The sequence below is a fragment of the Balaenoptera acutorostrata genome, chromosome 21 (genome assembly GCF_949987535.1).
Source record: "Balaenoptera acutorostrata chromosome 21, mBalAcu1.1, whole genome shotgun sequence".
In the NCBI taxonomy this organism is placed as follows: Eukaryota; Metazoa; Chordata; class Mammalia; order Artiodactyla; family Balaenopteridae; genus Balaenoptera; species Balaenoptera acutorostrata.
This window is the reverse complement of record NC_080084.1, coordinates 7,667,440-7,690,438: the sequence shown is the minus strand read 5'-3', so window position 1 is coordinate 7,690,438 and position 22,999 is coordinate 7,667,440. Positions and strand designations below refer to the sequence as shown.

General features: G+C 46.9%; 1 protein-coding gene across 4 annotated transcripts in view; it reads right to left on the bottom strand.

The window, feature by feature from the left end:
* Positions 1 to 22,999, bottom strand: part of PLEKHA2 (pleckstrin homology domain containing A2) — a 56,174-nt gene that overhangs the window by 4,098 nt on the left and 29,077 nt on the right. For all 4 annotated transcript variants that reach the window (XM_057537145.1, XM_057537146.1, XM_057537148.1 and 1 more), the window contains exons 4-10: positions 19,909 to 19,957; positions 18,411 to 18,508; positions 12,695 to 12,835; positions 11,725 to 11,871; positions 11,326 to 11,394; positions 10,902 to 10,972; positions 7,068 to 7,131 (exon numbers count right to left, since the gene is read on the bottom strand). In XM_057537145.1, the coding sequence (XP_057393128.1) occupies positions 7,068 to 7,131; positions 10,902 to 10,972; positions 11,326 to 11,394; positions 11,725 to 11,871; positions 12,695 to 12,835; positions 18,411 to 18,508; positions 19,909 to 19,957 (639 nt within the window). The remainder of the gene's footprint in view (positions 1 to 7,067; positions 7,132 to 10,901; positions 10,973 to 11,325; positions 11,395 to 11,724; positions 11,872 to 12,694; positions 12,836 to 18,410; positions 18,509 to 19,908; positions 19,958 to 22,999) is intronic.

The window sequence follows — 22,999 nt, the reverse complement described above, 5'->3', positions numbered from 1 at the left end:
GAGTTGCTAGACTTGCAGCACCAAGCTCACCAACATGTAGGGAGGGCACAGCCGAGGCCTTAAAAAGTTCTTCCCCCAGAAATACCGAGCAACCCCAGAAGGGGGCAGCAGCGGCTCTGTGAAGAAAGAGGAAAATCAGAAGCCAAGCCACAGTAGGTAGAGCCCTGGGAATTCTCAGTGCTTTCCAGCTTTACAGGAGTTGAATCCAAGTGAACCTGGCAAACATTTACTGAGGCCTTACTCAGGGTGACACGTGACATCAGGTACCAGGCACAGAGATGGGACCAAGACTGAATGAAGCCTTGACCTCCAGAAACGTTTTATTAGTTAACCTCTCTCTGTCGCCCTGCACCTTCCCCTGATAGAGCCATCCAAAATTACCAGAGTGCATTTGCATGCCCGTGCATACATGAATGCAAACACCACACATGCTGGCCTGCAAAATTCTCCACATATACCCCTCACTCTCCCCTTCCCTAAAATGATTCTTTCTCTTTGCATTATATCAAGGTAATACATGACCAGTCTTTTTAAAACCCTCAAATTTGCATGCTTACCCCATCCTGTCCCCAAACCAACCGTCCCTGGTTAGGTGTGTGCAGGACACTTACAAGGGGAACAGTTTCACACCCTGGCACGCTGGGCCAAAGAGGGGCAGCAACGGTGCCCCAGGAGAAGACCCCTCTCACGCACCATAGCTGCAAATTCACCTGCCCGCTCTCTTCCCTGGACTTTTCTTTTCCCAGTTACTTGACAACCTGGTGGTTTCCCAGAAAGAGAAATCCATCCCTAGTCTAAAAAGATAACCAGGACACGGTCTCCAAGATTCTTCCAGAGGTATTTTACTGATCGCAGGGCTAGCTAACCTGTTCCACAAGTAGAACTATTGGGAAACATTAAATGAACTCATTTAGGTAAAGCAGTTTGCAAGTGCCTGATACACAGAAAGGGCTTCATATTAGTCATTATTGTTGTTGTTATTATTATTATATGAGGGACACAGATGAAGCCTTAAATTCCAATATTATAAATATGTTTGCTGCCTTCTCCCTACAACTTTTTAATTTCATTTTCTTCATACTCAAACTGCGGATAATTCTTACCTAAAGGATCAAATTGTTGGGATCAAATAAGATAACATACTTTTTCTTAATATGCTTGTTTATCAGCCCCATAAAATGGCTTACAGACGGAAGGGTGACCAGGTCTTCACTGCCTACCTGTTTTCTATTGTATTCTTTTCAGCCTTCTTAAGGATTTCTGTACACATGTCTATATATCTTGAAGTCTCTCAGATTCCTTGGGTTGTTTGAAAAGATATTAATAATTATTTCTATTATAAATAATATTATCCATAAATGCTAATGTCTATTTCTACAGTTAGGAAATTTAAAGTAAAACTGTATTATATCTCAATTCACCTTAGTTGTATTGCTTTTCTCTGGATAAAGTGACCAATTATACATTGCATTTTCCAATCTCAGTTTCAAAAGAATACTTTGCTAATTAAAAAATTTTTCAACTGTAAGCAAAATAATATTACAGCATGCTTCTTAATTTATGTAGAAAGTCATATTCAAATTCTTAATTACTTCACTAGTCAATTACATTATAGAGATGACCCTAGAAACAAAAAGAAATGTAGAAGACAGCAAGTTGCAACTCTGGGGGGGGGGGGGGCGTTTATCAAGTCAATATGTAAAAAGCCTCTGCATGTAAATTATTGTCATTGTCAAGTAAATTAAAATAATATGAGCAAAAGGTAAAGGGAACTTCTGTAAAAAAACAAACAAACAAACAAACCCAAATAAGATAACATATTTGGGGGAGAAGAAAGGCTATTTTGAATTGGAATGAGACGGTGGCAATTAAATTGTCCATCAGCAGAAAAGCATTTCTTACAGATTTTCCTTCTAGGGGAACAGAAGTTGATTTGGTGGGGAAATGTGAGAAGACAGAGGGAAAGATGGGGATGGGAGCTAAGGGAGAGACAAAGGTCTCCCGCATCACACAGGAGATGGAACATTTTCATTAAACAGATTGCAAGACCCCCATGATGACAGTCCAATAGCCAGTTTCCAGGGCTTTTTAAGCTACTTTTAGTCCTTTTATCACCATAGCAAAAAACGCCCCACCCACAAGCCACAGACCACCTATCTGACTGTCCTTTGAGACAGTCAACAAACACTCACTCCTTCTCTAGGAGCAATCACTCAACCAGCCTAGGTGTGCTCACCCCAGCTCCACTTAGCAAGGAATCCTGAATCAGAGAACACTGGGAATCCCCTGACTTAACAGCTGGAAACTCAAACACAAGAATCCAGATCCTCTAAAATTCGTTCAGATCATTTCCAATTCTCTAATATAAACAATACTGCTATTCACATCTTTGGGTATAAAGCTTTTTTCATACTTAAGATTCTTCAGCTCCCAGGGAAGTTGCTAAAGAGTATGCATGCTTTTTTTTGGGGGGGGGGCCCACACCACATGGCATGTGGGATCTTAGTTCCCGGGATCGAACCCACGCCCCCTGCGGTGGAAGTGCAAAGTCTTAACCACTGGACCGCCGGGAAAGTCCCAGAGTATCAGTGCTTTTAAGGCTCTTTTTATATATGGCCAGAGTGATTTCTAGTCAATAATATAGATTTCATTTAAACATATATATATATATATATATATATATATATATGTATGTATACTACATGCACCCGTGTTAGAATTAAATATTACAGTTAAAAAACTTTTTTTTATTTTTTGGCCACAGTGCGCGGCTTGCAGGATCTTAGTTCCCCAACCAGGGATGGAACCTGGGCCCACGGCAGTGAAAGCGTGGAGTCCTAACCACTGGACTGCCAAGGAATTCCCTCTTATTTTTAATTTTTTTTTTGTTTTAAATATTACAATTTTTTAAAAATCTTTGCTAATATGATGGGAAAAACAATTAAATCTCTTTCTTAAAACATTTAGTATTTGAGACGGAAATTGTTTGCTAATTACATTTCTTCCCTAATGCTCTAATTCCTTTTAAGGACATTTTTCTGTCAGATAACCTAGGTAGTGAACCCAGCCATGAGGCTAATAAACAGTAGTAAACATTATTTTAATGTTCACTGATGTTTAAAACATTATTCAAGGGACTTCCCTGGTGGCGCAGTGGTTAAGAATCCGCCTGCCAATGCAGGGGACACAGGTTCGATCCCTGGTCTGGGGAGATCCCACATGTGGCGGAGCAACTAAGCCCCTGCGCCACAACTACTGAGCCTGCTCTCCGGGGCCCTCGAGCCACAACTACTGAGCTCACGTGCCACAACTACTGAAGCCTGCACACCTAGAGACCGTGTTCCGCCACAAGAGAAGCCACCGCAATGAGAAGCCCGCGCACCACAATGAAGAGCGGCCCCTGCTCACCGCAACTAGAGAAAGCCCGCGCGCAGCAACAAACACCAAATGCGGCCAAAAATAAATAAATAAAATAAATAAATGTATTTTAAAATATATATATATATTATTCAAAGAGAAAAGCAGATACTGATCCCACATGAGAAGAAATAGGATATTACGTTACTGAGATCACAGTTTAAATCTCTATTAGTAGTTTTAAGAACTGGACTCCACTGGCAACAGAAATTAAGTGAAACCTCAAAAATTATATGCAAAAATTACAGTGTATGTGTATATCTATCTTTTATGGAAAGCTTGTGCTTAGCTTTCATCAAAAACTCAAAAATATCTTAAAACCACATCACAAAGGTAGCTCCATGAACCAGTAAAACACAGAGCTGAAATCCACCCACCCTGTGGTGAATTACTAAGAGACTAAAAAAAAAAGCCTTGAAACTCAATAGAACAAGAAGGGAAGTGCCAAGCTTATACCTTTGTCTCTTCCTGGTCTGTTTAAGTGTGTACATGTCTCTGGTGCTTGGTTCAAAAGGAAAAGTAGGGTTTCTGTCCTTGAGGGCAGTTTTTGAGGTGAGAGGAACAAAGGGTATTAAATGAGTCACTGCAGTCTGTGGTTTTATTGCAGTCCGATAAGCTTTGATGATCTGGTATGAGCCCGGTATCATAACATTTGCAATGGTTTCAAGCACTGAGTTCTAACGGGCCCTCAATAAAAGGCTTCCCATATGTACCTCTGGTTACTTCCATTGCAGCTATCCAAAAGCTTTAGGCATCTCCTTCTTAATCTTATTCCCAACCTTTGCAGCCCTCCCTTTCCAACAAGCTAATAACCCCTACCTCTCCCCAAGAACCAATCCCACCTTTAGATACAGCCCTGCCACATATGATCCATTCAAAGTGCAAAACTGACCAATGGATTTTAACGTAAGAGTATGAAAGTTTATTGACATCAGCTTCTGATTCCACACAGCACCTAAACATTAAGAAACTACGATTTGTCAAGTTTCGGTATAGAATCAAAGAAGATCCACAATTATCTGAAAGAGCTATTAAAATATCCCTTTATTCCAGATACATGTCTCTGCGGGGCCAGATTTTCTTCATACTCTTCCATCAAAACAACATATGGCCACAGACTGAGTGCAGAAGCAGATATGAGAATCCTGCTGTCTTCTAATAAACCAGCCATTCAAGAGATTTGCAAAAATATATTTTAAAAAAAAGGCTACTCCTGTTGCTTTTTTATTTTAGAAAGCGTTATTTTTCATTAAATGTTACTTGTGTTAACATAAATGAGTTTATAGTTGTTGTTTTTAAATGAATAAATACATATTCTTAAAGAGTTTTAATCTCTACTCTTTTCCAACCTTCTATTCTGAGTTTTGGTGCTATACACAGATTTGTCCATTCGCTCATTTATTTATTCAGGGGGATGTGAGTGCTCTTTTATCCTAGAAATGTGGGAGCAGATGGCAAAGTAGGACATAAATGATGATAAGGTTCTGGTCAATGTGCAGACACTCGTGCCAATGATGCAGTGTCTTCTGAACTTTTTTTTTTTTGTGGTTGGCGTTCATGTTTCCCAAATCACTATCTCCAGTCCAAGGCTCTGTTCTAGACTCTTAACCCCAGCATAATCGCTCCCTTCACCCCACATCCAATCAACTCTCAAGCCCTGGAAAGGACTCATCAATAGCTTCAAATGTTTCCACTTTTCTCCATCCATCCTAGTTCAGGCTTCCTTTATCCCTCACTGAAACCATTACAACAGCCTTCCAACTGCTCTCCCTGGCTCCTGTCTAACCCTTTTCTTACCTGTCCCCTCCACTGCACCGGACAGGACATTCACCGCCAGCATCCCATCAACAGGACCAGGACTGAGGGCTCTCATCTCCACTTTACAGATGAGGAAAGCAAGGCTCTTAGGTCACTTGCCCAAGTGGGATTTTTAGGAGGCAGATCTGATTGGGTCACTCCCCTAGCTTAACCTCCAAGGACCCTACCTCCCAGGATAAAATACAAGCTCCTGAACAAGGCCCACGGGCCACGGGCCCTCCATATCAGCTTCCCAGCACCTGTGCCCCTTTCATCTCCAAGCTTTTTTAACCCCTGTGGTTTGCTGTTCCCTCTGTCTGGGCCACTCTTCCTCCAAGGGTTTGGCTTCGGTGTATCTTCCTTCAGGAAACCTCCCTTGACTCCTGCGACTGGGGGAGGTACCCTTCTTGGAGTTCCCATGGCAACCACTGCTCACTCCAAGGGTAGCCCTTCTCACACTGTTTTCTTGTTTTGTTTTTTGTTGTTTTATTCCCCCACCCCCATGAGTGAGGTTGTTTCATACTTGTAACACATTGAGGTTCTTTGGTCATATTCTGCATGCCATGCTAGGATCACCTGACCTCCTAAATGATTTTTTAAATTTGCATATTTAAAGGTTTATGCTCTGTGCTGTGAAATTCGATTTCACGCATCTGCCACTGCAGTATCACACAGGACAGTTTCACTGCCCCGAAAGCTCCCCTGTGTTCATCTCTCCAACACGCCCTCCCCACCTCAGCACCCAGTTCTAACTGCCTGTTTACCTGACTATCTCCCTCTCGGGTTCAGGATCCGTTCTGTTGAATGCGGGGTCCCCAGGATGAGGCAACGCCCAGCACCCTGAGGAGGCTCTACCACTATCTGTCAAGTCCAAGAACTGGAAACTCTTTTGGGGCGCCGACCGCTCAACCATGTCCCTGAACGGCAGTGCAGGCTGCTCGAGGGCCCCAGCAGCACTTTCCCACAGCTCTTCCCAGATGCTTGTCCAAATGAACGGAACACACAGACGCCTCAGGCTGCCAGCATGTCTGCTGGGCTCAGGCAGGAGGACCCGCTCAGAGGGACCTGCTGCTCACGAAATGGGTGAGGGTCGACCTCGCGAAAGGGAGCGTGTTGAGTGGGGAGCGCGCGGGGAACCCTGAGAAGCTTTGGTCGGGGAGCCCCACGTTTCAACCAACACACTCCATGGCAGTCTTGGCGCTAGACGGGCACCGTCACCGCGAGGCTGCAGGGATCAAGGCACGCTCTGTGGACGGCTAGGCAGGCTGCAGCGAGGACTTGGCCTTGAAAGTCTAGGCCGTGCTAGAGGCTAGAAATCTGCCTTTCTAGCTCCTATGATTTGAGAAGGAGTTGGGAGAACTCCAAGGCTGTGGGTGGAGGGGAGATGCTTCTGAGAGCCGAACCGTCGGAGCCCAAACAATGGCTTTCTCTGTGCAGCTGGCTGTGCACCTGGTGCCCGCACAGGGCCCTCTGTGCTTCTGTCCTTCCGCACACAGTCACACAGTGCTGTCCATACACAGACGGGGCTTATAAATACCCTCCAAGGGAGAAGTGAAACCACTGACCACTTCTCCTTTTCTCTGCTGAGCTGGCGCCCAGCGGCTACGAGCAGCTGGTACAAACTCACATTCCCCAGTGTAGCGGCTCAACCGCTCTTATTATTTTACGGTTGGGAAGCTTTTGGCAAACATCCTGTTTAGAATAAAATGGGACTCGGACTGACTATCGGGGGCTAAATTTACCACCTAGAAACTTCGAACAAAATAAAAGAGAAAGCAAAGGGAAAGGCAGGCCTACAAGTACACCATCCACAGAGAAGGAACGTCAGCGTCTTCTGGCAGCGAGCTTTTTACCTGCACGTAGAAGGTCCTGGAGCTGGTTATTATTTCAAACAGGTTGTCCCTCATCAGCAGATCGCTAGACAGAGAAAGAGATAGAAAGTTACCAGGCCTGCTGGTCACCCGTTGAGGACTTGATTCACCCTGAGGCAGGTACCCGTGCCCCTTACCCTAAAAAGGGGGTTCACAGGCCATTCCTCCTGCTGCCCTGCCTCAGACGGCATTACAGGATTTCCTCTAGCTTCACTTCCTGGAGGGTCTCCAGTGGTTTAACCATCCCCATGGATCCCCCTCCCCAGTACACACCACCACCAGCTCTAACAGGACGAAGCTCCTTGGCCTCCAAAACCTCTTGCCTCACATGCACCCCACTCTGTCTATGACTGTGTGTTTCTTTAGTGGCTGAGATGTACTGATACAAAGTGCTTGGTGAGAAGTACTGTTTCAAGTGTTTTTATTTGAGGGTCAAGTAGATGAAAATTTTATTGATTTTATATATATATACACAAGCACACACTGTTCTATGTCCATTATGCTCCATTAAATATATATTTTTATATGCATATATATTATTGAGAGATGGACATATAGCGGTGTATTTGTAAGATAAAAAACAGTATATTCATTTCAGGTGTACAGCATGATTTGATATTTGTATACACTGCAAATGATCACTGTCTCGTAACACTCAAATTTTTTTTCTCTTGATGAGATTATAGCTTTTAAGATCTACTCTCTTAGCAACTTTCAAATATAGAATACAGTGCTGTCACCCACAGTCACCATCCTGCACATTCCATCCCCAGGACTTACTGATTTGATAACTGGAGGCTTGTATCTTTCGACCCCCTTCACCCATTTCGGCCACTCCCCACCCTCCGCCTCTGACAACCACCGATCTGTTCTTTGTGGTTTTTAATGTGTTATTTCCTCCAATCTTCCCAACAATCCAATGAGGCAGTTAAGACTTTCCCCACTTTATGGATGGGGACACCCAGGCTCAGAGAGGTTCCGTGACGTGTCCGTGGCACCGGAGTAAGGAACCGGCAGAGCCAGGATTTGAAACCGGGTCCGACTCCAGAGTCTACGCTCTTAGTTACTCCACTACCAGGTGCCTCTCCTAAGGGACCTGAATCTCTTATTTCCAAAGCCTTTCTCCACCCACACAGCAGCTGCATCAGCTACACCAAATCCCTGCTCTCAGGAGGGGACTGGATGCTCAAGAGGAAAAAGGGAAGGAGAGAGGCGACCACTTGAAGATGCTTCACATTGGGTGCGAGGTTTGGAAGAGGGACCCTGCTTCCGCAAGGAAGAAGGCGAGAGGGAGCTGATGCTCAACCACAAACCTCCCATCGGCCGAAATTATTTACAGGGTGAAATGCCTGCTCTGTGTATCCAGTCACTGTGGGGAACATATAAGGAGTAAAAGATCCAATTCCTTCCCCACGAAAGAACATAAGAAAGCAAAACTATACAGTCAGATGTCAGACTGCGTATTATATGCCAAGAGTTAGAATAATTCCAAGAAAGGACTAATCACAGGGGGACTTCCCTGGCGGTCCGGTGGTTAAGACTCTGTGCTTCCACTGCAGGGCGGCCCGGGTTTGATCCCTCGTTGAGTAACTGAGATCCTACATGCCATGTGGTGCGGTCAAAAAATTAAAAAAAAAAAAAAAAGAAAGAAAGACAAAGAAAAAGAAAGAAAGGACTGATCACAGGCAGGGCTGGCTTCAGGAATCAGGACTTGGAAGGAAACGGCAGATGCGCTGCCAGTGACATGGGCTCCTGGGCAAAGGAGGAGCATGAGACTAAAGACCCACATGGGCGGGGACAGCAATCAGGGCTCAGACAGACCTGGGGCCCAATCCTGGCTCCACTGGGAAAAGGTATTTTAGGAATATGTTTAAAACTTTGTGAGCCTTTCTACCCCAACTGTAAAATGGAAATCAGAAGCCCTCCTCTATCAAGCTTCTTACCACAAAGATCAGTTATAAGTTATATAAGGCACCTCATAAGTTATATGAGGCACCTGGTACAATGAATGTCACACAGTGGCCACTTGAAATGCATTTCATTAGCTATTGTAATTACTTTCTGAGTATCTGAGTGGAGATGGCTCTTCTTTCTGGATGAGATGGTTTAACCTTTTAAACTATTCATGCACATACAGCACAATCATGCAATCTACTACAGAGGAGGTAAAAGCAAAACAGGGAGGAAATCCCCACCCTTTTCATATCTACTTCTCAGGCTACATGTCACCTTTTAATTCAACTCAATTCAATTCAACAAAACGTTAACTGACTACTCAGATGCCCTGACCCCCGTGACTGGGTTTGGGAGACCCCAGTCTCACAGGCCTGGAACCTGCAGAGCCTCGGCAACTTCCTTCCCCGAGGATCTTCAACTCCCTCAATTCTCTTCCTCGGAGTTCAGTCCGACTCTGGCTCAGGCAAAGTGCAAAGCGCTCTTAGGAACGAACCTTATCTGGGTTCCCTAAGCTGCCCCAACACGCCCATCAGCCTGCACGGGCCTCCAGGGTCAGGAACAAGCCCCACCTCTCCTCCCCCACTGTCACCTCTGGAGTCACACTTCTGCGACTTCCATCTGTAGCACCTTTCACGAATGATAATTTGTCCGTGGGAACTTCCCTCATCTTCCATACTCTGCAACTGCCGTTTGCAAGGCTCACGACAGTCCCTGCTTCCTTGGGCCACAAAACACCTCGTTGTCATGCAAGACCTTCCCATGTCTTCATGTGAGAACAGTCAGCCTGCTGCCAACAGCTTCCCTGGGGACGCAGGCTCTGCACGCACAGTCCGTGGGACGGAGAGTCAATATAACACCCTTACAGACTGCAGACTGAGGGCCAAAGGAGGACTGCTAGATGCCTGGATGCCCTTGGGTCTCTAAAGTTTGGTTCCAGGGGCACCTGTATGGGTGTCGGATATGGGAGAGCCCTCGAAGAGGCCCCAGGTCCCAAACTCGTCCTACGCTCTGTGGCACTGGAAAGGTGACCATTTCCTAGTGGAAAGAGGAACACGTTAAAAATACTTCCTCATCCTGCCCAAGAGCATTGCTGTGAATCAGCCTCGTGTTAAGAAGACATCAGGGACTTTGTCAAAATGAGGAGAAGAGAAAGGCATACCAAGTTCAGGGCAGAGGCACTGGCATACACAGGGGTCTGAGCAGATGCACTGAAAAGCAAGTGACTAAGGGCACAGCCCCCCTCCACCTCCAAGCCCAGTCCTCCTGTGAGATGAGCAGCTGACACCTGAGAAGCACCTCTCCCTCCTTTGTTCTATATCCTTCCTTTTTCTCCATCAGAAAAGTATCACATAGGCTCATTTCAGGAGTGAGAGTAAGGGCATGGGAAGAGGGTGGGTTTGCCCAGCGCCACGTCACAGCTGCGGCAGCTCGGATGTGGAGAGTCAGCCACAGATGTCAGGGAGACAACACCTTCCTGCTCGTGGAAGAAGGTTCTGGAATAGAGCCCCAGAAGGGGAGTAACAGAAGAGTTAAGGCTGAGACGAAGTGAGAGAGTGGCATGGACTCACATATACTACCGTAAAAGAGATAGCTAGTGGGAAGCAGCCGCAGAGCACAGGGAGATCAGCTCGGTGCTTTGTGACCACCCAGAGGGGTGGGATAGGGAGGGTGGGAGGGAGACGCAAGAGGGAGGAGATATGGGGATATATGTATATGTATTGCTGATTCACTTGTTACCCAGCAGAAACTAACACACCATTGTAAAGCAATTATACTCCAATAAAGATGTTTAAAAAAAAAAAAAAGAGTTAAGAGAGCACACGGAGTTCTGACCAGAGAAGAATAAGCAGAGACAATTACCCAGACTTGACCAGACACTCGTGGGTCTTGAGAACATCCTTGAGGAATATGGTACGCAGTGGTTCTCGGTCCTGGGGGGGGGGAAACAGAGGGAGTGCGTGAGGCTGTCAGCCCCACGCCCAGACCAGGAGCCATCATCATCAGAGACGACTGGTTGAACAGGTCGCAAACAAGACAAGGTCTCAAAATAATCGAGAGAGGAAAGAAATCTAAGAAGATGCTCTGTGGCCCTGACCACGAAGGCAGGGAGTTAAGGCCACTTTACATCACCATGAAGATGCGCACACCAGGCGGACGGAGGTTAGACACAAGCACCCCCAGAGGCTGTGTGCCCACATCTCTGCTCAGACACACACACGTGGGTGCGACTCCTGTGCCTCTGCCCTGCACGGCCTCTCAGGCGGGCCCCAGAGTGACTACAAACCTGCTCACACTTGAAGTAGCAGATGGTGAAGTCGTCCAGCACAAAGAAGCGTCGTTTCCAGCTCTTGCGCTGAAATAAAGGGTAAAGAGCCAGATGTGAGAAGAGTTCCCAGCGTTTCCGGGGGTGCGTTCTGGTTCTAAGCTCCTGGGGACCCCGCCCCACCGAAGCCAGGCTCCCACGTTGGGGGTCAGGGGCAAGGACTTCTCATGGGGCGACTCCTCGGATCACCTCGAGCTGCGGGGCGGGAGTTCTCCCCACCCCAGCCTCTCCCTGGTTTGGGCGGTTTGGGCGTGGCTGGCTCCAGCTCCTCCTTGCAAACTGCCCTCCCCTCCGCCTCGCCCACACCCACTGGCCGCCGGGGTCCCCAGACCCCCTCCCAGCCCCCGCACGGACACTCACCACATTCCCTTGCTTCACACAATAGCCGCTCTTAATGAGGGGGGGCCCGGTGGGGACACGGCAGCCTGTCGTGGGGATGTAACTCTGAGACCTTCGAAGGATGGCGTGGGAGCCGGGCTCACTCCCTTCCTGCCCATCCCCACCGTTCTACAAGGAAACAGCTGCAGGATTAGCGCCTCCCCCTCCTGACGCAGCCACACCCCTGACCCCACCCTCTCCGGCCAATCACCTCTTCCTCTTGGGCCACGATGGCAGTCAAGTAAGAAATAAACCAGATGGGTAAGCTGGGACGAAGTGACAGAGTGGCATGCACTTATATACACTACGAACTGTAAAACAGATAGCTAGAGGGGAGCAGCCGCATAGCACAGGGAGATCAGCTCGGTGCTTTGTGACCACCTAGAGGGGTGGGGTAGGGAGGGTGGGAGGGAGACGCAAGAGGGAGGAGAAATGGGGATAAATGTATACGTATAGCTGATTCACTTTGTTATACAGCAGAAACTAACACACCATTGTAAAGCAATTATACTCCAATGAAGATGCTAAAAAAAAAGAAAGAAAGAAAGAAAGAAACCAAAAAAAAAAACCTTTGGCTTTGCCCCGGGAAGGCACTGTACGGGGTGCGTTCACAGACCAAGGCTGGGGAGGTTGGGCAGACCCAGGAGAAAGGGAAGACTCTGAACGCAAACCGGACGAGGCCAAGGGATAGTGGGGCTTGTTTCCAGCCATCCTCGACCCCACTCCTCACGGGGTTCACAAGTGCCGGTCCCCGTGGATGATGCAGAGCCGTACTGCCACAACTTCAGATGCGGTGGCCTCAATTTCTGCACTGCCGGTATTTTCTTGACCACCATGTGCACTGGCTCCACCGCCCTCACCCCTTCCTCGGTCCAGCCCTTCTGTCATGTCACTGACACACCACGGACACCCCCGAACCCCTCCACCCTCTGGCAGCCCCAGGCCCCAGCACCTGGCTGATGGGCGTGTGTACCACCACGCCTCCAATGATCTCTGTCTTGTAGGCCACCTGTGGCTTCTTCTCTAGGGCCAGAGGAGTTGCTAGGCTCTTGAGGACTTCGGTCGTCAGGGGCAGGTTCCCAACTTTGGGTACCTGGGAAGAATGACAGAACAGTTAACAGGGAACAGAAGGCCTAGGAAAAGTGGGGAGGCAACAGCAGGAGGGGGGAGGGGAGGAAAGCTAATGTACGGAATCATAGCACGACGCCCCTCTCCCCGCTACCCTTCCATCCATCCAAACCTGTATACGAGGAATTCAGCAAGCCACACCCACACACACACTCAACAAATGTACTGAGCACCTACTATGAGTCAGCCCTTGCCTGGCTAGAGACCAAAGGTAAACCAGCAAACACAGACACATGTCCTGCCCTCACACCACATAACGTGCTGATCAGGGAGACTGACCAAAAATACAGAGCAAGACTGACAATCAGAATAATTACAAATCGTGGCGAGTGCCATGAAGACGATAAACAGGAGCTGAGACTGACAGCAGCAGGGGAACGACCCGAAATGGAATGCTTGGCGTGGCTGGTGTGGGTGGTGGAGGTCTCCAAGGGGAGAAGACGCTGAAACAGTAGCCTGGAGGACGAAAAGGAGCCAGGAACATAAAGACGGGAGAAAGCACGCTCAGCAGTGGGTAAGTTGCCTGTGGTATGTGGTACAGGCCTCGGGGAGCATGAGCTCTGGAGCCCCAGGGCCTGGGGTGTAACTCCTGACCTGTCACTAACTGAGTGACATAGTCATAGAGTTGTCACGGTCATCAAATGATAGAGGATATAAATTTCAACCCTTTAGAAATATGAATAAAAATACAAAAGTATTTTAATTGTCAAAATATTCTAAGTTAACTTTTTATAAATGGTGCTAACATTTACAAATGCAGCCCTTTCTGCGGAACGAGTTATCTTTGCTCCTCTCCGTGACGGAGTTCCAGCACCACTGCTGATGAAAGAATCACGGAATTTTTAGGGCAAGTTTGAGACCACAGGTTGCAAACTGGTGGCCAAAGGTAGACGTGCCCCAACTGTGTCCCATTTGTCCTGTCCAGGGTGTTTTTCAGTCTGCTGTCAAAATCTGGGATATTTCACGTAAAAATCTTGATTTCCAGTGAAGCAGCTGTCCGCTCTAAGGATGGGGAACGGATTCTTCAGTCTGCCGCAGTCTTGAACATCCTCCCAACCCGAGGTCATTTATCCTCGTTCATGTTGCCGCTTTTCTTCCTCCTTGTCCGTTTCTCATTTATACGGGAAAATTTTTCATCACAAGAGAGGCCCAGAGTAGTCCAGTTATCTGCCCAACGCCGATTAATACCTAGACAGAGACCAGCCCCTGACGCTGCCGATGCAGTACCCACAGCACCACAAAGCCTGTCCTTCCACGGATGTAGAGAACACATATACGGACACCAAGGGGGGAAAGCAGGGGTGGAGGGGTGGGGAGCGGAGATGGTGGGATGAATTGGGAGATTGGGATTGACATGTATACACCAATATGTATAAGATAGATAACTAATAAGAACCTGGTGTATAAAAAATTAAATTAAATTAAATTAAAAAAAAAAAAAAAAAAAAAAGCCTGTTCTTCACAAGGACTCAACGCCCCGTGTGGATCTGCCAGGAAAGTAACTGCAGACACCACGAGAAAAACTAACATCCTCTTCCACTCCTTCTACAGCCCTGGGAGCTAGAAAGACCTAAGAATCCAGACTGTTCAGGAGCTCACGGCCCAAGGATATATTGTGTAACGCAGGGAATATAGCCAATATTTTGTAATAATTGCAAATGGAAAGGAACCTTTAAAAACTATATAAAAATTAAGGGACTTCCCTGGTGGTCCAGTGGTTAAGAATCCGCCTTTCAATGCAGGGGATGCAGGTTCAACCCCTGGTCAGGGAACTAAGATCCCCCATGCCGTGGGGCAACTAAGCCCACGAGCCGCAACTACAGCACCCACGCGCTCTGGAGCCCGTGCGCCACAACTAGAGAGAAGGCCGCGCGCCGCACCGAGGAGCCCACGCACCACAGCAGAGGATCCCACATGCTACAACTAAGACCTGATGCAGCCAAAAATAAAATAAATACATAAATACATAAATTTTTTTTTAATTTAAAAAAATAAACTATTGCAAGCCACGGGGAAAAAAAAAAAAGAGCTCACAGCTCAGGACCATAGGAGAACTCTGCCTGCCAAGGACAGGGACCAAGGGCCACACCCACTGGCATCTACTGAAAGGACTAAGACCATCAATGATGACACTGGGGTCCCAGAAAGGAGACAGGGCCCCTCTTCCTGGCCTGTGCACTCAGCTTAGACCATGGTGACCTCTGCCCACCACCTCTCCAGATTGGGCCAGAAATCCACCTTGTCCTTTCCTTCTGGCTGAGGGATAACCACAGCTCCCATTGCTTTGGGCCTCTGTTCAGTGCCAGGCACAGTACCCATCTCTTTACTGCATTATCTCTCATCTCAGACGGTCTTATCAGGTAGGCCTTATTTTCTCCATTTCATAGATGAAGTAAACTAAAGCTCATTGAAATGAAGTAATTGCCCCACTGCTAAACACCACTACCTACCTACCTGGACCACCCTTTCTGATTTCTCTGTGTTTTGCTCTGATATGATAGAATTCTTTAGGGATGTGGATTAGTGCTGGGGTGTCCAGAGATATAATCACCGTGGAACAACACAACTGCCTCCAAATGACCCAAATGAATTCCTGAAACCCAGCAAAGAAGGAGGGAAGTGGACTTCCAGCGTTCACGGTGGCCAGAAGAGGACTCCTGGTGACTTGGCTGTTGTGTTGCCTCTCAACCCGTCAGCCCACCCGGAGAACCGCTGGTTGTCACCACTCACGCCCCTGCATCGTGGGCTGCCTCTGGCCAACCACCTGGAGCCTCTGCAAAGCTGTTTCCACTTCCTGAGACTCTGAATCAGCCTGTGGAGGGCAAACTCACCAATAACTACACTCCAGATCTTGAAAACAAGTGCATCCTCTTGGTTTGTGTATCTCCCAGAATCCCAATGAAAGGTGGGACCCCTTTCACCCACCGTGGAGGGTCCTCTGATGGGGGAGGTCCACAGGGTTCCCATTTGCAACGTGAAACGAAATTTGCAAGGACTCATCTTTCTTCCCACCAGGCATGGCTAGATTGCTACAAGGAATAATCCAACTTGGGAGGGAAGGGGGGAAAGCTGTGCTTTACTTTTACTGCTCAATTTTCAACCCTTTTGAAAATCTTTAGTGAGTTGAATAATGTCTCCCAAAATTGTCCACCCATAACTTCAGAACGTGACTTTATTTAGAAATAGGGTCTTCGCAGATATAATTAAATTAAGATGAAGTCATGCTTGTTTAGGGTGGGCCCTAAGACCAATGACTGATGTCCTCCTAAAAGGAGAGGTCACACAGACACACAGGCCACACAATGGTGGAGATAGAGATGGAGGGATCCAGCTATTAGCTGGGCAACGCCAAGGACGGCTGGGGGCCACTGGGAGCTGGAAGAGGCAAGCAAGGATTCTCCCCTTGAGCCTTCAGGGGGCACATGGAGGGCCCTGCCGACACCTTGATTTCAGACTTCTCAGGACTATGCGAGAATACGTTTCTGTTGCTTTAAGCCACGCAGTTTGTTACGACAGCCCAAGAAAACTAACACAGGAATACTGATACTCTGAGCGGACTCAATTCTTTAAATACCATTATGTCGACCATTATCTTCAATCATAAGAACTCAATGACCCAGCACTAAATGACCAGTGATCTGCGGGCAGAAAAACTGGCTCCGGACCCTGGGAGGATCACTGATCTCCAGGCACTTCCACTGCCTCGTTTATAAACAGAGATAATCATACCTGCCCTCCCTACCTAAGGTTTTCACAAGGCTAAAAGAAGCCATGGATATAAAAGTGGTGTGTAATCTAACCTCTTTTACAACTGCTGCTCATTTTTGATATATTTATAAACTCTTTGAGATCTTGGAAGTCAGAAGGTCCTGGGTTTGAACCCCAGCTCTGCCATTTACTAAACTCTAGATTTGGGGCAAGACTCTCATTTCCGTTTTCCTCATCTTAAAAATGGCAGTGAATGCACCTGTCTCACAGGAGTGACGTGAGGGGTGAAGGATGTGGCCCGTGAGAAAGCTTGGTTCACTGGATACGCTGTCTGTTCCTTTCATCTCTGCATCCCCCCTGGGATGCTTCACTTTGCACACAAGGTGCCCTAAGATAAAAATGCATGTAATCAGGCAGTAGGGTACCCCTCCTCTTCCTTCTGTCGCACGGGACCTGTGGCAGGAGGAGTGAAGAGGTGTATAAAGGGAGCAAAGGAAAGTCAGGAGGACCCTGGAGGTTACGGAGCCCCTGCAGAGGCTGTGCCCTCCCCGCAGGCCTCTGGACTCCCGGCCTCTGGGTACCACCCCGCTCCCTCCCACTCCTGTCGCCTATCACTTCTGTCCAGTGGGGCCAGGAAAGAGGACGGGGAACTAGCCGCTTAGAGCAACTCTAGACTCAAGGCACAACAGCAAGGCAGAGAGGCCACCGCTGCCTTGCAGGCTGTGTAGTCCTGTTCACCAGGCAGGACCAAGGGAGGAAACACTTAACGAGAAGAAGGTATTAGACAGTGGAAGAAACGCCCCAAATTGTGGAAGACACAGAAGGGTGAAGACCTCAGCTTGAACGAAGAAAACCTTTACTAAAGTCAGCATTCTAGAGCCACACACACAAACATGTGGGTAGCAGAAGGGCGTTAGCAGCTTCCTCCCCCATGCCACCCCGCCATTTCTCTCTCTTTTCATAAGTTTACCAACGTTTATCAGAATAACGAGCCAACAAGCAAATCCGCTTTGTACTCTGCTTGGGTGCGGTATCACAAGCGCTGGGTAGAGTGTACAGGTTTCTTCTATGACTTTATTCACGGGAACCCTGAGATACCGGGTAGAATGATCTGCCCCAGCACAGACTGGTTGTTACCGGAAGTCACTAGAATGCAAGCATTTCTGACTGTATGATACAGAAAATCAAGCTTTTCAGCAAAGCGTGGATTGCATGCCCGAAGCCTGCCTATATTATCAGTTAAAGGTCTAGTTTTTTCCCAAACATAGTTTCCCCCTCTCTTCCTCCCTACCCATCTCCCTTTCGTTTTCTGTATTTCTAAGAAAGGAGTTAGCCAAGTCAAGGAAAACAAGGGTCCTCACAGAACAGCCAGTAAACTGGTGCTTATAAACGGAAGGCTTCCCCAGGACAGGTCGGTGGATGGCCTGGACTGGTCCCCAGGTGGCTTCTTAAAGTCAGAAGAGTCTCCCCCAAGCCAGGAAAAAGTTCTGACTTCCCTCCTCATGTGAGTTTCCTTTACTCTGTTTCTCGGAGTCAGCAATCCATCTTCCAATCCCGCCACATTCTGAATCAGCATCCCAGAATGACCCAAACCACGACCGACCAGGAGCCCTCCCAGGAAGCACAACGGGGACACTCCATAAACTTCCCCTTGAACTTGATTCAAACTCAGACTCTCAGTTCAACTTGTGGTTAGTCAGCCAAGGTGTGAGAAGAGGTAGGGGAACTAGTCTGGAACAGGGTCCTGGGAAAGTCCCCGCCGCCATCTGGGTCGTTCCCGTGCCGGGGAAGAGGCCCTGACTCCCTCCAGAAAGGAGAAAGATCATACGTACAGTGATTTTGCTGGCTTGGTTCAGGGCTTCGACCCAGTCCTTCAGATCTTTCTGGTCATTGGCTTGAAGAAAATACCTCTGCGAGAGGGCGTTGATGACTGCAAAAGGCACGGGGACGAAGAGAGAAGAACCCAGGTCAGAACACACACAACACAGGGACTCCACAAAACTAAGGCGCTTCAACTAGCAGGGCGGAGGATCCCCGCCACGCAGACGAAGACGTTTCCCACGGTGCAAAGTCACCTGCGTGAATATCTGGGAAGCAGCGGGCTCTCATTTTTAAAAGGTGTGGATTATTCCATTGGCCACAAGACAACAACAATAGCCTTAACGTGCTGCTGTGCAGTGAGGCGGCTCATCCACCATCCACATGCTTGGACAGCTTTTCAGAGGCGCCAAGAGACTGACAGTCATGAAGATACATATATAATTTTGGCCCCAGTGCTCCCAGTTTCCACTGGCACAACTGACCCAAGTTAGGGGTCTTGTCTGTGGTTGAGAAATGTAACTAAGCTTGCCTGCCATCAAGTCTGTGACCTGGACCTCGTTTTCAACCTGGTCTTTCCTCTGAGCACTCCATAAAGTCAACAATTTACTTCTGGGTTCATTTTTTTTTTTTTTTTTTTTTTAAGATCCGCTGACCACAAAATCTGAGAGTCATGTTTGAGCTTGGTCATGATATTTAAAGGGAGTGGGAGAAAGAGCACAAAAGAAGTCTGAAGCAACCTGAAGTTGGGAAAGGGGACAGCTCAAAGGACCATTTTACTTTCCAGGCATAAATAAGCCGGAACTGGAGGAGGTGAGCATCGTGGGGTAGACAGAGAATCCCTCAGTTCATTCATTTATTCATTCAGCAGATATTTAGTGAGGACCTGCTGTGCGCCAGGAACCACACAAGTGCTGGGGATACAGCAAAGACAAAGCAGAGAAGCATCCCTGCCTTCATGGAGCTCCCACTCAGAACCAGACAGACAACAGAAGCTATCTGTTAGCATCTGCTCGTAGCACCCAGTACAGCACTGAGAAGGCAGTAGAAGGCAATTAAATACTGATGATTCAATGACCTGCCTCCACTGAGTGGCTCTGCTTCCTGTGTCACTCCCACCGGTCACTCATTTGGCAACAAGACTCTCAACAGAACGTTCCTTCTTTTCTATTATCCCCCAACTCCTTCGAGTCTCCACGTTTCCTGAGCACACCATTACTCTGCTCTGAGATGAAGGTTCCCGAAAACTTCAGGTAGATACCCGGCACCCTGCCCTGCGGAGCCAGGAAAACTGAGACATCACTGGCCCCTGTGCCTCTGTCTCATGCTGTTAACAATCTCTGCAGGGAGACCAAGGAAAGGAGTATCACTTGAGACCCACGGACATGGCTGGGACAGCAGTCACTCACACACACAGGGTAGAAGTCACATGAGGTCACAGGACTGTCTCCACTCGAAAGAGGAAGCTGCTGTAGGAGTGTGCAGAAAACCCATCCTGGGCTCAGTACTCACCAAAGCACAACGGAGTCTTGGGTTTCTGCTTTGGGGTGGCTATGCTCACCTAAATCAAATGAAAAATAAAAGAAACATGAATATGTTTCCAACAGTGTTGTAAAGTTGTGGGGGGTTTTATTCTCAAATTTTTTAAATTGGGAAAACTTTATACAAAAAGAAGAGTATATAAGACATATTTGAACATTTTAAAAACTAATAATTAAGTGGAAACCCTGTACTCATCATCCAGATCAAGAAATAAGGGGCTTCCCATCATCAAAAAATCTAGAAACAATAAATGCTGGAGAGGGTGTGGAGGAAAGGGAACACTCTTGCACTGTTGGTGGGAATGTAAATTGATACAGCCACTATGGAGAACAGTATGGAGGTTCCTTAAAAAACTACAAATAGAACTACCATACGACCCAGCAATCCCACTACTGGGCATATACCCTGAGAAAACCATAGGTTAAAAAGAGTCATGTACCAAAATGTTCATTGCAGCTCTATTTACAATAGCCAGGACATGGAAGCAACCTAAATGTCCATCGACAGATGAATGGATAAAGAAGATGTGGCACATATATACAATGGAATATTACTCAGCCATAAAAAGAAATGAAATGGAGGTATTTGTAATGAGGTGGATGGAGTTAGAGTCTGTCATACAGAGTGAAGTAAGTCAGAAAGAGAAAAACAAATACAGTATGCTAACACATATATACGGAATCTAAGGAAAAAAAAAAAAAAAAGGCCATGAAGAACCTAGTGGCAAGACGGGAATAAAGACACAGACCTACTAGAGAATGGACTTGAGGATATGGGGAGGGGGTGAGGGGAGATGTGACAGGGTAAGAGAGTGTCATGGACATATATACACTACCAAATGTAAAATAGATAGCTAGTGGGAAGCAGCCGCATAGCACAGGGAGATCAGCTCGGTGCTTTGTAACCACCTAGAGGGGTGGGATGGGGAGGGTGGGAGGGAGGGAGATGCAAGAGGGAAGAGAAATGGGAACATATTGTATATGTATAACTGATTCACTTTGTTATAAAGCAGATGCTAACACACTATTGTAAGGCAATTATACTTCAATAAAGATGTTTGAAAAAAAAAAAAAAAAAAGATCTGAAAGAAGTGAAAAAAAAAAAAAAAAAAAAAGAAATAAGGGGCTTCCCTGGTGGCGCAGTGGTTGAGAATCCACCTGCCAATGCAGGGGACACGGGTTCCAGCCCTGGTCTGGGAAGATCCCACATGCCGCGGAGCAACTAGGCCCATGAGCCACAACTACTGAGCCTGCGCGTCTGGAGCCTGTGCTCCGCAACAAGAGAGGCCGCAATAGTGAGAGGCCCGCGCATCGCGATGAAGAGTGGCCCCCGCTTGCCACAACTAGAGAAAGCCCTCGCACAGAAACGAAGACCCAACACAGCCAAAGATAATAAAATAATAATAAAAAAAAAAGAAATAAGCCACTATCGGTCCTATTTCTTAGAAGCCCTTTGTGTGCCCCTCCCTGATAGAATCCCGTCCTCACCCCTCGGAGATAATCACTATCTTGATATCTGTGTTGAATCTTCATCCTTGCAAAAACTCTTAAAATCCACTGAGTCCTGATAAAATTCTCTTTGGACCACAAACATGCACTGGCCCCATTCACACGAGCAAGATTCCACTCCTCTCCCAACCACCAGCCTCCTCCCTAAACAGCTCTGCAAATTAAAGGTGGAACTGTCACAAATACATAGATTCCAATCAGAGCTCGCAGAAAGGTGAGACAGCCTGTCACTCACTGCACTGGGACAACTGATCAATCTCCCTTATCTCTACCCTGACTGTTTCACCATGAAAATAAGCACTGGCCACCTGCCCAGAGAGGGGCCCATGGAATCAGAGAGCATACCCTATTGAAGTAGAAGGTATCTCCTGCTGTGTTATCTTGCTTTTTCAAGCCTGCCTCTTACATGTATATTCCTGAATATGTGCATGTTGTGAGCCCACCTCATTCAGGTTCAAATACACTGAACAAATAAAGGAAAGCATATTCCATCATATGGAATTAGGTGACTGCCCTTGATGGAGGCTGAACCTCCCTGGAGCAGGCACCCACCACTGTACCTGGGAATTAAAATTAATACTGCCCGGAATACTCAAGACGGGAACCAAGGTGGCAGCCTATAAAAGATCAAAGGAAGGACAGGCGGTACAGCCTGGGCTTCGGTGCCAGAGCACCAGGCCCCCAATCCCAGGCGGCCCAGTCGTCAGACCCCCATTTCCTGTTCTATCAAATAGGGTTAGTAAATCACGTTCTCATAGGGCTATGGTGAGGATTAAATGTGACAGTGCAGGTGAAGCACTTAAGCCATCCTGTCATACAGGAGCTGCTCAACCAAGGAGGGGCTATTTACACCCACTCCACATACCAATACAAGCCGTGCCGTGCTTGGCACGATGGGCAAAATGCTGAGGGCCTTGTGAGCTGCTCCGGGGCCTAAAAAAATGCAACATTAATAAATATTTAATGAATGTCAATATTATGACATAGTATGAATGTCAATATTATGACATAGTATGAGTGTGTTTCATGTTTAGTAATTGCAATCATTGTTGCTTTTGTTGTGGTCATCCATGTACAATGCTTGGTGTCAGTCTATTTATCTCTTGTAAAAATAAAATACAGTGTGTGTGTGTGTGTGTGTGGAAAAAAATAAATAAATAAATAAATAAATATTTAATTAAATGTCTGTATAACATTATATCAACCTCATTGACAAGTATTTAAATAAACGCCTACAAGATGTCACACATTAAGTCAACTTCATTCACGTTTCAATTAAACATTCACAAAAATCGCACTACATTCGAAAATAGTTAGTAGCTTCGATTTTCTTGGTTCATAAGAATCCTTGGATGTGCAAGATGATAGCTGAGAAATTAGAGCCCGTCATAAATTAAATGAGTTACAGCCAAATCATTCCAAAAGTAAAATGATTTAAATCCTTTCAAATATCTTAGAGCCAGACAATTAAGAGTCAACGAGGGATGTGGGTGCATTTTGATATGTTTACCATGATGTGAGGTGGAGGACAGAGGGCCTAAGAAAGTGTTTAA